Source organism: Eriocheir sinensis, chromosome 63, assembly GCF_024679095.1.
Source record: "Eriocheir sinensis breed Jianghai 21 chromosome 63, ASM2467909v1, whole genome shotgun sequence".
Lineage (NCBI taxonomy): Eukaryota > Metazoa > Arthropoda > Malacostraca > Decapoda > Varunidae > Eriocheir > Eriocheir sinensis.
In genome coordinates this window covers 4,242,377-4,256,948 of record NC_066571.1, presented here as the reverse complement: position 1 = coordinate 4,256,948, position 14,572 = coordinate 4,242,377, and the positions used below count along the sequence as shown (strand labels likewise).

The 14,572-nt window shown below is 45.1% G+C and overlaps 1 protein-coding gene across 3 annotated transcripts in view; it reads right to left on the bottom strand.

The window, feature by feature from the left end:
- LOC126986879 (programmed cell death protein 4-like) overlaps window positions 1-14,572 on the bottom strand; it is a 39,683-nt gene that overhangs the window by 2,792 nt on the left and 22,319 nt on the right. For all 3 annotated transcript variants that reach the window (XR_007740015.1, XR_007740016.1, XM_050843351.1), the window contains exons 2-6: window positions 3,489-3,658; window positions 1,683-1,902; window positions 1,118-1,257; window positions 610-843; window positions 240-371 (exon numbers count right to left, since the gene is read on the bottom strand). Coding sequence is in view for 1 of the 3 variants with exons in the window: in XM_050843351.1 (XP_050699308.1) it covers window positions 240-371; window positions 610-843; window positions 1,118-1,257; window positions 1,683-1,902; window positions 3,489-3,658 (896 nt within the window). In the remaining 2 variants the exon portion in view is untranslated. The remainder of the gene's footprint in view (window positions 1-239; window positions 372-609; window positions 844-1,117; window positions 1,258-1,682; window positions 1,903-3,488; window positions 3,659-14,572) is intronic.

Here is a 14,572-nt window from a genome sequence, read left to right as displayed (position 1 = left end):
TGTTACACAATGATCTTGAGTGCTGGAAAGGTATTCAAACTAAACTGATGAGGCACTGAAAAACGGTGCAGCCTAGCGGTGCTGGGAGACACATGGCAATCTCTGAAGTATCTCCCAACTCTTCATATTAATCTCCCTTGTCCTAAAAGCTGGAGGCATTCAAATTTACCTCTACCTTATTGGTTTTAACTTTATAACCCCCTTAAATCTAAGACAACATCACATTGACTGACACTAACCCTCACAAAGCCTGCCCTCATCTGTGTGGGGGTGATGATGATGGCACGGTGGAGTGAGCCCAGCAGCTCAATCATCATCTTGGAAGTTCTTGTGTCCATTTTTTCTATTGCCATCACAACAGCTTCATAAACCTATGAGCAGAGGTACAAGGTTAGTTGGCATGATCTCATGTTAATATAGAAACCATACAAGTAATAATTAATCATTTTTTCCACTTAAATATTTTTTTTTCTGATTCCCTAGCATTCATATGGATAACAATGCCAATGAAAATGAGGATTACAGCAATAATTATGGAGATAATGATGATGATGCTAATTTTATTACCCAGCTACAATGTATTACACTTCCCATCAAGAGATGACTTACCAGTTCATGATGGAAGTGAGGTACCTCCAGTTCCTGAAGGCATCTAGTGGCCTCATTAATGTCAGAGGAGGACAGGTACTCCTCCAGCAGCAAAACCATCTGTTTCACCAGGTATTTGACAGGCCTTGTCCCACCCCCGACTCCCCAGACATTATCAAGCCTCACCAACCCGTGACGCATTGACAAGAGGCTGTCAGATCTTGCCAGCGTCACGACTGCATGCTCACAGTCAACCTACATGAGACAAATTAAAATTATTAAAGAGCAATAACATGATTAATTTCAGTCTACAATGTCTTATTGTGTACTAGATATTGTAAAAATGCATTTTCATGCTGTTCTAATTCAATAAATACTTATCATTTATAAAATGAGAACCAGGTTTCTTATGAATACAGGAATAAGGAGTAAGGAGTAAGCAAGTTCCTTCATGGGAACTATTGGTCTACATCAATACCAATCCAGAAGCTCAGAGCTCCCTACAGATGAGTGTGGGTGGCCACCTTACCTTGCCTTTGTAACTCTGGAGGAACTTGGGAGGGATGCAATCATCAGCAATGGAGCGCGCAATGAAGTTGCCCAGAATGGTTGGAGCGTCTGGAGTATCCAGCACAAGCTCATTTAGGTTCTTAATAAGCGTATCATAACCTGGGGAACATCATACTCGTGTTAGCTGGAGACCCAGTAACATAAATACTAGAGGAAATTAGTAACCACTTGGTGACTTCTCAAGCAAATATCTCAAAAGATAATGCAGTCACCATAATGGTGTTGTTGGCCCCTGAATATTTTCATTAGTCCATATCTGATGTCCTGTTCCCTCCTGCAGCTCCTCTTCAAGGTAATGGCCACAAGTAAAGTTCTCTACCATTTCTTTTTAACATATACCCTCTAGATAGCAGTATCATATAATGATGTACTCTTCTATGACAGCTTGTCTAAACTGTTTGCTATATACAAGCCAGCAATTATGTCTTTGAATCCTTATACAAGTATGGAGCAAACTTTTTTTCCAGTTATCATCCTTGAGCCTATCTCTGTCCTTAAGAAATAGGCAGGGGCAGCTAGGATACCTTTGGTATAGTGGGGCTCAAAGAGGAGGTGCCCATAAAGATCCGCCAGGAGGACACTGGTCATCTCCCGGTGGGATGGCTTGTGGTCCATGGCTAACTCCACCGCTGTCACCAGTACCAGGTGTGCCCTGGTAGACACCTGAAGCTCCTCCAGAGACAAGTAAGTCTCCTGCGTGTCCCCATGGTCGAAGTACTCGGCCACAAGGGACGATATTTGTTTCTGTGACAGATTTATGAGATTTTAATTAATATAAAATGGTTGTTTTGAATTTATGAAACTAAATTCAATGCCTTTAAAGCAAATAATTAGTCAGGATAGATAAAGATGTTACATAATGTTTATTGATTTTTAAATTGAGTGAACAACTTTTGAGGGCTGAAAGGTTTTGTGAAGATCAGTGGTAATGAAAGACGAGATGTTATAATAGTACTTTTTTTTCTGAGTATAGAGGGGTTGCATGTGACATCATCATCAGCTATCAGCTGATCACTTCTCAGCTGCCCCACAAAGGCCCGCCATTTTGGGAAGCAAATATTTACTGCAAGAATGCTCCTCAGCTTTTCCCCGTCATGTTACTGTGTTGGTGTTTGTGTTAGTGGCCCATCTATTACTGTGTGGGTGGGTGTGTTAGTGTCCATCTGTTACTGTGTGGGTGGGTGTGTTAGTGGCCCATCTATTATTGTGTGGGTGGGTGTGTTAGTGGCCCATCTATTACTGTGTGGGTGTGGGTGTTAGTACCCTATCTATTACCGTGTGGGTGGGTGTGTTAGTGGCCCATCTATTACTGTGTGGGTGGGTGTTAGTGGCCCATTTATTACTGTGTGGGTGTGGGTGTTAGTGTCCATCTGTTACTGTGTGGGTGGGTGTGTTGGTGTCCATCTATTACTGTGTGGGTGTGGGTGTTAGTGTCCATCTATTACTGTGTGAGTGTGTGTGTTAGTGTCCATTTCTTACTGTGTGGGTGGGTGTGTTAGTGTCCATCTATTAATGTGTGGGTGTGGGTGTTAGTGTCCATCTATTACTGTGTGGGTGGGTGTGTTAGTGCCCATCTATTACTGTGTGGGTGGGTGTGTTAGTGTCCATCTCTTACTGTGTGGGTGGGTGTGTCAGTGTCCATCTATTACTGTGTGGGTGTGGGTGGCCCATCTATTACTGTGTGGGTGTGGGTGGCCCATCTATTACTGTGTGGGTGTGGGTGTTAGTGTATCTATTACTGTGTGGGTGTGGGTGTTAGTGTCCGTCTATTACTGTGTGGGTGGGTGTGTTAGTGGCCCATCTATTACTATGTGGGTGTGGGTGTTAGTGTATCTATTAATGTGTGGGTGGGTGGGTGTTAATGTCCATCTATTACTGTGTGTGTTAGTGTCCATCTATTACTGCGTGGGTGGGTGTGTTAGTGGCCCATCTATTACTGTTACTGATAGGTGACAAGGGCTGCCAAGTATAGGTCAGTGGGCTTTTTGCGAGCCCCTTATGTTATGTTCTTACTAAACACCGGGGGATGCCCGGGGTTAAATTAGTCATATATTCATCGTTCTTATCACCAATTATATCTTAAAGTTTGATAATAAATGTATATACTGTATGTCCATCATCATCTGGCAGCCTAATGGATAGTTATATAACGAAGCCTAGCCCACTGTCCAGATTATTTGCATATTCACTTATATTGTGTCATGAAGACGGGAGGCACGGGCCAGCCATCATCAGGGGGCAGGGGCTCAGCTGATCGCTCTTGCCTCCCAAATTGGCTGATAGATATGAAAATGCGGTAGGATTCTGATGTCATGACTTTAGGGACTCACCTGCAGTTCCTCATTGGAGCGATCAAGATCAATCACTTTAATCTTAAACTCCCTGTTCTCAGGGTTGGCCTCATCATAGTTGGGGTCATTGGAGTCGATGGCTCCATCCACCTCTTCCTCGGCCAGCTCGGACCCCAGCGCTCCCCATGTCCCCTTGCCGCCCGCTCCACCTGCAAGCAGTAACACTCAAGTTAGGAGGCGTCCGGCTTGTGCATTCTTCATTACACACTGACTCAGCCTACTTCATGTCTTCCTGAAGGGGGATACTACACATTTCATATATATCACATGTTTTATTTGCTGTCAACAGTTCATGAGGTAGGAATTGAATGGGTGACAAGAAGACTTTAACAATAGCGGCTTTTGAAAAAAAAAAAAAAAAAAAAAAAAAAAAGTAAACTTGGAGTGAAATTAGAGCATGGAGCAGGCAAAGCAATCATTACTATCCAGGGCAGACACTCATGACATACACAGACAGTCTCGAGGTGCCTCAGTAATTGAGGCTCAGTTACTTATGCCATGCTTTACGAGCACACTTGGATGTTTACACACACACACACACACACACACACACACACACACAGAGGTAAACTATAAACCCAGTACACATTGCCAACTCAATCTTATTTTACTTTATAAGCTAACCCGAAAAGTAGAGGATTTTTCAGGCCCTTTTCGTTGATATTTCACAACTGATGGGAGGCTGAATCATGCAGCCACGAGCAGGCACTTTAATATTAGCCACATGGCAAATCTTATGGCCGGTGAACGTTACATCGGACCCCGGCAAGCAGTGGAGTAAGGGGGAGGAGTTGCCAGGACGCCCAGTCAGCTGCGGGGGCAAGCAGGAGGAGGTGGAGAAAGGGGGAGGAAATCTTATAAAACACGATACCACAACAAGCGTCTCTTAAAACGTTCGAAACAGCGTATTTGGAGGTTTCACCTGTTACTACAACCCACTATCTGCATTATGTTATGCTCGACTGGAATTATTAGGATGCTTCTCTTATTTCCCCCGTGTCAAGCTAACCTACAATATGGGATCTGTCGAGGAAAAGCTGGCAATGATGGTTTCTCACTGGCGGTGTGAGGGGCTCGAGACACCATTGCCGGCGGCTGACTTGGCCACGTCTTTACTACGGCGTGCGTCTCTCCTCTCAAGGTCATCGTATATTGTAAACACTGCTGGGAAACGTATTCGAGATCGTGCTCAGTCTACACCACCTGCTGTTTTTTTTGTTTTGTTTTTTCCCCGGTATTGACGTTTCGCAGCCCGGCGATCAACGGAGGCATGTCAACTGTCAATGTCGTGTCTGAATCAAGAGCCCCTTCAGTTTATTTCAGTTCACGGGAAAAGAAAGTCAAGACGGCAACATTTGACGGTCTGAAGCTTCTGCTATTTGGAGAGAGGAGAGAGGGAGAGAGCGGCGGTGCTGTTGCCATGGGAAGTGGAGAGCGGGGGGACAGGCCGGCAAAGGCACCTTCCCTCATCTCACTCAATGCGGTTACGTATTTTCTTATTCAGCAAAAGCTTTCTTCATTCACCCAGCTCGCTCTCCATGGAAACCGACGTGACGGAACACACACACACACACAATGGCTTTATACGTATATATTATATTTCTATTTGACTGTTTAATATATATTATTTTCCAATTTGACTGCCATTGTCATTTGAGGGTAACACAGGAAAAGAAAAGGAACATAAAGGACCGAGCATGGCTGTGTCTGGCGGCCATGGCGGTGGCGTGGGTGGGCGTGCCGTGAACCAGGAAGCAAAGAGACCCAGGAGCATTTTCCCGCTGGCTCACTGGCTGGTTTGTGGCTCTTTGAACGTTACGAACTTTGCTCACGACCTTCATATAACCCATCTGAGCGTCCATGACTCAATGCCCCCAGACTGTGGCAACCAAGGAGTCTAGAAACTTGGGTGGCAGCTGTGACGTGTGAATGGGTGAGCTTTGGTACTAGTCAGCCAGTATTATATAACCTACATAATTATAACCCTTCCAACTACGTACGCAACACAACTGAGAACCGCGACGTGTGTGTGTGTGTGTGTGTGTGTGTGTGTGTGTGTGTGTATAAAACTGTGGTTAGGTTTCGGTTAGGTTTAAAATCGACACGACTACTTCCCTAGACAGCTTGTACCTTCCCTGCAGCAAGCACATTTCAGCACCAAAACTATTTTCCTTTAACACGTTTTAATTAATAACCAAGTACGTTCCTTACTTCTTGCCATTTTGTGGGGTAAGGGAGGATTTGAGGCAAGTATTTAATATGCTGCACCTCTTTTCCTCTCCTTCCATAATGTTCTCTTGTACTTTACTCGTATTTAACATTTAATTGGAAGAATGTCAAGAAACCTAAGCAAATCAGAACGCTCCATCAATGCAGATTCCGTACACCGCCGCCTGCGTTCTTATGTTCTTATGTTATGTTCCGCACCGCCGCCACACCATCCACCGCTGAAGCATGCAGTCTTCCATGCCCTCCAACCCACCAAAATGCCTTTCACCCTCCCCACCGCCACCACGCCCTCCACCTTTACCAACACTATGGCGTCTCCCAAGCCCTCCGCCACTCCTCACACCACATTCCACTTTTCTTGTTATTACATCCACCACCAACACCAACACACCCGCTAAAGAATGTTTAAATGTCGTATTAGAATTTAAGTTAATGGCAAGTTTGGATTATTAATTCCATTTTTGGGACGAAGTTAAAAGTGTTGAATTTTTAAAGTCGACATATTGCAAACTCGTAAAAATCAACTAACCATGCCTTGAAAAACGGTTCAGAAAGACAATTCAGCCACGTTATCGTCACTATAAAGACTCATATGACGTTTAAAAAATCACACGATCGTCTCATATGCCCTCCACCGCCCCTCAGACCACTTCCACCCTTCCTACCACCACCTCACCAAACATTCCATCTCGCGTCCTCCACCACCTCGCGAAGGGCCCCTTTAACTTCACTGCCAACATAACATTATACAATCTCCATGCAACGCCCCCCATAACGCCACCACTGCCAAAATACCACAACCAAAGTAGACTCCACCACAATCATCATCCACAACAACTTCAGCAGCCAGCTAAGCATCCCCTTCCTTTTCTACCCATGCCACCGCCATCACCGCTTCAGTAACCAGCTGTAACCATCAAGTTCATCGCTATCAAGACTAAGTGGATCAACTCCCCTGCCTGAGATATAAGTAAAGAGCTATACGTTCTTACTTCATCGACACCACCGCTCGGATCCTTCCCACCGACCACTTCCATTGCTTCAGAAACGTATAGGCTGTCCTTCCTGCCCCGCACCACCACCACCTTTAGCCGTCACATGCCGCTACAAGGCTACAAGAACCAGACAAACGGGTATATCAACTGCCGATGCGGCCTTCCACTTTCTGTAACAATGGCGAGGCTGGCAATTCAGAAGTCCAAGCAAAAAGGACAAAAAAAGTAAACTACAAATAATATAATACAGCGATGGTGAAACTTAGGGCAAAAGCTGGCTGAGAATTTAAAATGCTACATGAATCACCCAGACAAGACCAGCCTCCCAGTGCCCCTTTACCTTCATTCCTCCCTCTCCTCCTCCCCGGCGTCTCACGTGACCCGGCAAGCATTGAGCGCCTGGCGAGGGTAGGGAGGGAGGGAGGCTTGGGGCACCTCCACTCACCGCCGCCACCCACGCCTGAGGCCACCTACTAATGCCCGCTAGTCACCTGTCGCTGGGATACGCTCTCCTCGCCCGGGTAGCGTGGACGGACCCTCTGCCCCTTGCCATGCCCTACAGCCTCTAGCAGCACCAATGGGCAGCACGGCAGCATCAGGGAACAGTCCCCTCCACGCACGTGCAATGAGCGAGATCAATGCTTTCCCCGACAGAGGACGAAATGCATCACGGAGGTGTGTTTACCCCCCCCCCCCCACCTCCTCGACTCTCGCTCCTCCCCGCGTGACAGTGTGAAAGGGGGGACTCTGGGGGAGGGAGGTAAGCAGCGCCGGCCGGGGAAGGGGGGCCCGTTATCACCCGAGTGGGGCCGGCAACTACGCAGTTATGTTGCAGCAAAGCCAGCCGGGCGGCACCACGTGGCGGCGGCCGGGTCCCCTTCTGTCAGCCGCAACCACCATCACCGCCACCGCCGCCGCCGCCCGTCCTCCCACTGCACCACGTGGCACTGTTATTGTTTACATCCTGGACCAGCACGTCACTGCTTCTCTCCTCACCACTAACTCACTTCACCCACCCACATTGCACTCAGACGTCCCTCTTCCTCCTGTCAAAGAACCTCAATGGCATTACATAAGCAGCCTCACTATCACAGCAACTACCTCCTCCTCCTCACTATCCCTTCAGCCGCCCGAATTGCATCAGACCTCCCTCTTCCTTCCATCACTGAACCTCCATACTACTACAACAGCCCCTTTCTCCTGATCCTCCTCCCTATCCCTATTTCCTTCAACCACCCGAATTGCACTCTGACGTCCCTCTTCCTCCAGTCACTGAAACTTCATACCAGTACTTTGCGACTTCAATATCACCTCCCTCCCTTTCACCCCTCTGCTTAATCTTCCTTCTCAACACTTACTAAGCCGCCTAGATTACTCACTCGAAACCTTTCCCCCCTTCCCTTCAAAGTATCTTTAGTATTACGTGACCTCAAACTCACGTCAACTCCTTCACACTTCTCTTAATCCTCCTCATTGCACCCACCTCCCACTTCAGACCAGTATCATATCGCTCTCCTCCACCTTCTCCTCTTCCCCTCCCCCCCGTCCATCGTACTCACAATCAGTGTCGCCAAGTCTAAATTCGGTGACAGGACGAGCAACTGGCAACAAGAATCTGAATCACGTAAAAATAGACCATACTACAGGGCGCGAACAGACAAACAAACATACTGACTAGGCCGGTACGTTACTATGGATGGACAATTTTAGATAGCATCGCCGTTACTTTTAGTCGAATAAAATAGTAATAACTGGGAAGCCAACACATGCCACTACTTACACGGATGTTGAAAAGTAGTGGCGTGATGTTGTGTGAGAGAGAGAGAGAGAGAGAGAGAGAGAGAGAGAGAGCGCCACCATTTTTCCTCTCCATATATAGCGAGTGAGAGGGAACTGTGAGAGGGGAGCGGGGGAGGATGGGGAAGAGGGATGGAGGGAGAGGCTGTAAGACGCAGGCGTTCTCCCTCACCCCCACTCTTCTCGTCCTCCAACCCCCACCCCCTCTTCCTCTCGCCCCCTTTCCTTCCTCTCCTCCCTTTCCTTCCTCTCCGCTCTCCCTCGACTCTCTCAGCAGCAACAAGATTAATACAAGGTTGCAGAAGTCATGACGGCGGAGAGACGGAGTGGGGAGGGAAGACAGTGTGGGTATAGGGAGGAAGGGGAAGAAATGGGGGGAGGGTGAGGAGGTAAACAGCTCTTACACAACTCCAAAACTGGTCTTTCTCTTCAGCTACCAACCTACCTTGCAGACGATCCATACCCCCCTCCTTCTATCCAACCCACCCCTACCATAAGCCTGGCCTACCCATGCACCTACTTACGACTCCTCCGATCCCCGCTAGCCTACTTAGCATACGCAGTTAGGTTACCCCGCCTACCCAAGTCTACTACAATCACTACCACTATTTACTCTTCACATTCACCAACCTAGATAGCCCCCTCGTCTTCCTCTCCCTACTGTTGCTGCCACCTACGCATCTAGTCGTTCCTATTCACCCCAAGAGTCCAGCAGCTGCTTACCTTGCAACACCATCACCTCCTCCTCCACCACCACCAGCGCCACCTCCCACATCTACGCAGTTGTCTACCTACACCGCCCATTCACCCTCCCCATTACGACGGATACGCACATGCGCTCTTGAACCGTTCTTTCTCCCCAAACTCTCTCTCTGGGTGACCTGTAAGGCGCCGGCAGTACGGAGGAGAAACTGTAGCGGGTAATGACAAGAGAGCCTCGGGGCGGACAACCACTAAACTACCAATGACGGCGACCACCTCCAAGTTTCTCCTCTGATCACTTCGAGAGAGAGAGAGAGAGAGAGAGAGAGAGAGAGAGAGAGAGAGAGAGACGCTATCTTTCCTTCACTCCACCACACTATCTTTCCTTCGTTCAAACTTTCTTTAAACTGACACTTGATTACATGTTTTTTTTTCTTAGTTTTCATTCTTCCTCCTCTCCTTCCCTTACAATAGAACGTGCATATAAAAGTCAAGGCTTTCTTTATACTGTTGTTACCTAATGCAGCGGAAGATGAATGGAGGGGGAGGTGAGGGAAGGGTGTGATGATGGGGAGGCGAAGGGGAAGAGGAAGAGGTGATGGGGTGTGGTATGTTGTGGAGAAAGGAGGAGGAAGAGAAGTGGCAAGAAAGAGGAAGAGGCAGGGATGAGAAAGGGAAATGGGAAGCAATAAGAGAAAAAGAGAAGGGAGAGGAGAGGAAAAGGAAGAGATTGGGATGAGAAAGGGAAATGGGAAGGAAAAAGGTGTAGAAGTGACATGGAGGCGAAGGAGGCAAGGATGAGAAAGTGAAATGGGAAGGAATCAAGAGTGAAAAAATGCTATGAGGAGGAATTAGAGGAAGAGCAGAAAGAAAATGAGAAAGACGAAGAGTAAGAGGAGAAGAGGAGGAAGAAGATGGAAGAGGTGTGAGCATGGAAGAGAGGGCGTGGCCGTAAATCAACCCAACACACACACACACACACACACACACACACACACACACACAGTCTCCCCTCGTAGTGAGACAAAAAAGGTTGAAAATAGTGCGTAATGAGATTGAACACTCCCAAGGACGACGCAAAAGAATGGAAAAAAGAATTAAAGTCCACTGAAGTAACTGTAAACAACTTCCTTTTTTGGGTCGAGAGAGAGAGAGAGAGAGAGAGAGAGAGAGAGAGAGAGAGAGAGAACCGTCGTCACTGATTTCTTATTTTTCTTTTACGTAATACAATTTATATTCTTGGGTCGAGGGGGAGCAATGACGAGGGAAAAAAATCTTACTCTACAGCTTGCATTCTTTTTTTTTTTTTTTTTTACTTTTTTTTTAGCTATGCAATCTGCATTCTTTTCGTATTTTACTTTATATTTTCCGTTGTTTTATTATTTTACTTGGTTTTACTTCACTATTTCGCAATTTTTTCAACTTGCATTATTTTCATTTTACATCTCAATTCTCATTCTACTTATTTTACTCTACTATGCATCTATTTCGTTTTATTCTACTTTACAACTTACTACATTCTTTTATCTTTATTATTCTCTACAACGTGCATTATTATAAGTGAAGGGAAAACATGAAGCATAAAACAGGAGCCAACCCACACTGATTTGTTATTTAATGTTTCTTATGATTTACAAATACCATTCTCAGGAGGAAAGGTGGGAAGGAAGGAAAAAACTCAGACGCAACCTTCTCTCTCTCTCTCTCTCTCTCTCTCTCTCTCTCTCTCTCTCTCTCTCTCTCTCTCTCTCTCTCACACACACACACACACACACACACGCAGGCTATAACTGGTGTACACTGGATAACGAAAAGCAACCGTTGTTCGCTGTCTTGCAAGATTGCGTTTCTCACTAACTGACTTCCCACCTCTTACGCTCGGCTGGATCATAAATACCTTTAGTCAGCTCTCCTTTTCCTTATATTCCCTTGCATTGTGGCATTATTTATGACTCCTAACTCTCTCTCTCTCTCTCTCTCTCTCTCTCTCCCCCATTTGTCTGTCTGGTTATTTTGTTTACTCATTCCCTTTTGAAGTTATATTTGTATTCATCTTAAAACAATATATTTCTATCTATATACATTTCACTTCATTTCCATTCATATTTACAGTATTTATTACATACTTTATACATTTCACTCGTTCAACACCTTTCACTAAGTTCTTTTCATATTAACTTAAACATAATCTATTTCTATCTACATTTCTTAATTTCCCTTCACCATATTGTTCTATTCTCGTGCACCTGCATACTGTCTCTCCTCGCTTCTATCAATACATTTCCCTCAGTTCTTCATTCACATTCACGGACACAAATATACAAATGTTACGAGAGGCAGAGAGATAGAAATGGAGGCATGTGGGCGAAGGAAGGAGAGAGGGAAGAGATGGTGGAAGGAAGTAAATGGCAGGAGGCATCAGTGAAGGAGGAAGCGATCAAGAGAAAGGAGGTAGGAAGAGGAAGGATGGAAACACATTCAAGGAAGGAGAACGAATAAGGAGAGAGGAGGAGGACGCTGTGTGTGTGTGTGTGTGTGTGTGAACTTTAAACCATCACACACACACACACACACAACCCGTTTTTCGTGCTACACCTAAGTTGGGGTTGTGAACTTTAAACATAGGGGAAAAAACATCCTCCCCCAACATCCCCCTCTTCCCCTTCCTCTCCCCTCCATTGTCTTCCCCAGTACACACACACACACACACCACTATTATCACCACCACGAGTGACCTAACGATCTTCTCTTCTTCCTCCTCCACCCAATATCAGCTAGACAAATTACGTAATGATTCTCTCTCTCTCTCTCTCTCTCTCTCTCTCTCTCTCTCTCTCTCTCTCTCTCTCTCTCTCTCTCTCTCAAATGCACCTCAAGAACTCTACACGCATTGTCCTTTAGAAACCTGTCAAGGAGGAAGAGGAGGAGGAGGAGGAGGGTAAAGGGACCAGAAGTCTCTCATGTGGAAGAGACAGGTAAAGCGCTTGGCTAACATATTATACCTGTGTCACGCCCTCATACCTGTCCTCCTTTGCCTCCTCCTCCACCTCCTCTCCTTCTCTTCCTGTCTTCCTTTCTCCTTCCATCCTGTCCCTTCCTTTCTCCTCTCCTTCTCTACCTTTCTCCTTGTTTTCACTTTCCTTCATAACCTTGATACTCTTCCTCCTCCTCTTCTTCCATCCTCTTTGTCTTCCTTTCTCCTCCTCATCTCCTTCCATCCTGTCTCTTCCTTTCTCCATATTTTCACTTTCCTTCATAATCCCGATACTATTCCTCCTCCTTTTCTCCTTCCATTCTGTCTCTTCCTTTGTCCTCTCCTTCTCCTCCTTTCACCTTGTTTTCACTTTCCTCCATAATCCCGATACTCTTCCTCCTCCTCCTCTTCTCCTTCCATCCTCTTTGTCTTCCTTTCTCCTCTCCTTCACAATCTTGACATTTATTTTTTCTTACTTTCCCTTTTCCTATTTTCATTTCCTCCCTCTTTACTTTAGTTTTCCTCCCGTTCCCCCTTTCCTTCACAATCCTGATGTTTACCTTTCCTTACTATCTTTCTTATTTTCCTCTTCCTTAATCCGTACTTATTCATCTTCTTCACCTCACTTCTTTTCTCCACAATTTTGATACCACTAACACATCTGTCACTCCTCTCTCCTTCCTTCTTCCTTCTTCCTCCTCCACTTTCACATTTTTCTTATCTTCATTCATCTTCCTTCCTATTGGCCTTCATCTCCCTGACCTCTTCACCTTCCTATACTCTTTTTTTCCCATTTTCATCTTCCTCTTTTTCTCTCCCTCCCTCTTCTCCTTCACCTCGCTTCGTCCTTCACTCCCCTCCTCCATCGAAATCTTTCTTACAATCATATTTCCTGCTTTAAAACATTCCCTTACCCTGCTTTTTTTAATTCCATTTTTTTCCCTTTTATTCGTTTCTGCCTGTTATCTCTTCTATTTATTTCTTGGCTTTGTTTTGTTTTTTTCTTATCTTCCCTTATTTTCTTTCCGTCCGCTTAATATTTCCTATCTCCTTTAAACGTTTCTACTTTTCTCTTTGTATTTATAATTTTTTTTTTTACCCACCATGCTTTGTTTCCATGGGCTTCTAATCTTTCCTAACATCTACTTCAATATATTCAGTGAAATTCTCCTTCTTCCTCACACCTTGTTTCTTCTTTTTAACTTCGCTGACCTCCATTTTCAGACATCATACTTCGTTTCTAACTCTTTTATTAAACTTTCCTAACCTCTTATTTATTTGTATTTTCCATCATTCTCATTTCTACCTTCTAATTTATCTAGGTTCCATTTCTTTACATTTCCATAATTTTTCTCTTCGTTTTCATCGATATTACTTTGTTGCTATCTCCTTTTCACTTTCCTATCTTTTATATTTCACTACATTCTCATTCTTCTAAGTTTTCGTCCACGCTTCCTCAATTCTAACTCCTTTTAAATTTCCTATCTTTTTTACTTCATTATTTATCCTATTATTTCACTATCATTTCCTATCATTCCACTATATAGCCCTATTACTCCTTCTTTTAAATTTCCTATCTTTTTTACTTCACTATTTATCCTATTATTTCACTATCATTTCCTATTATTCCACTATTTATCCTTCTTCTTCCACACCACCTCGTTTTAGCTCTACTTGTTATGCCGTGTCCCTCTTCCCTCTCTCTATTCACCCCATCCATCACCCCAACACACGCCCTGCCGGTCTCTCACCTGCTTCATATTTTACACCTTTCACATCACCTGTCCATTCTTTTCCGGGTAAAGGTGACGGTTCAAGGACAAAATGTATGAGAAACCCCCCACACTAAAAAAGGTCATGATGTGTTGGTTACTTCATATTATAAGAAGAGACAGTGGAAGGTGGATTCTCTCTCTCTCTCTCTCTCTCTCTCTCTCTCTCTCTGACCATATTACACCTCATTCTACCCTTTATCTCTCGTCCATCACTTGCCCATACCTTCATCTCCCTTCCTCCCTTTCCCTTCACTGCCCATATCCATCTTCTCCCTTCCTCGCCCATCCTCCCTTCCTTCCTCCCTCTAAAGCCCATCACTAACCATACCTGTTCCATTAATCACTGTCACCTCTACCTCACTTTTCTACACCTGTCTGCCTTAGTCCTCCCTTCCCTTCCTCCTTTACCCCTTACCTTTCCTTCCCATCAATCATCTTACCTTCACGATCTTTACCTGTTCCTCAAATCCCTTCCTCCAACACCTTTTACTTGTGTGTTCCTCCCTTTCCTTCTCCCCCCATTTATCATCTAACCTTCATGTTATCTACCTGTTTTAATCATTCCTTTCCACTCCTTTCATCTGTTAACCC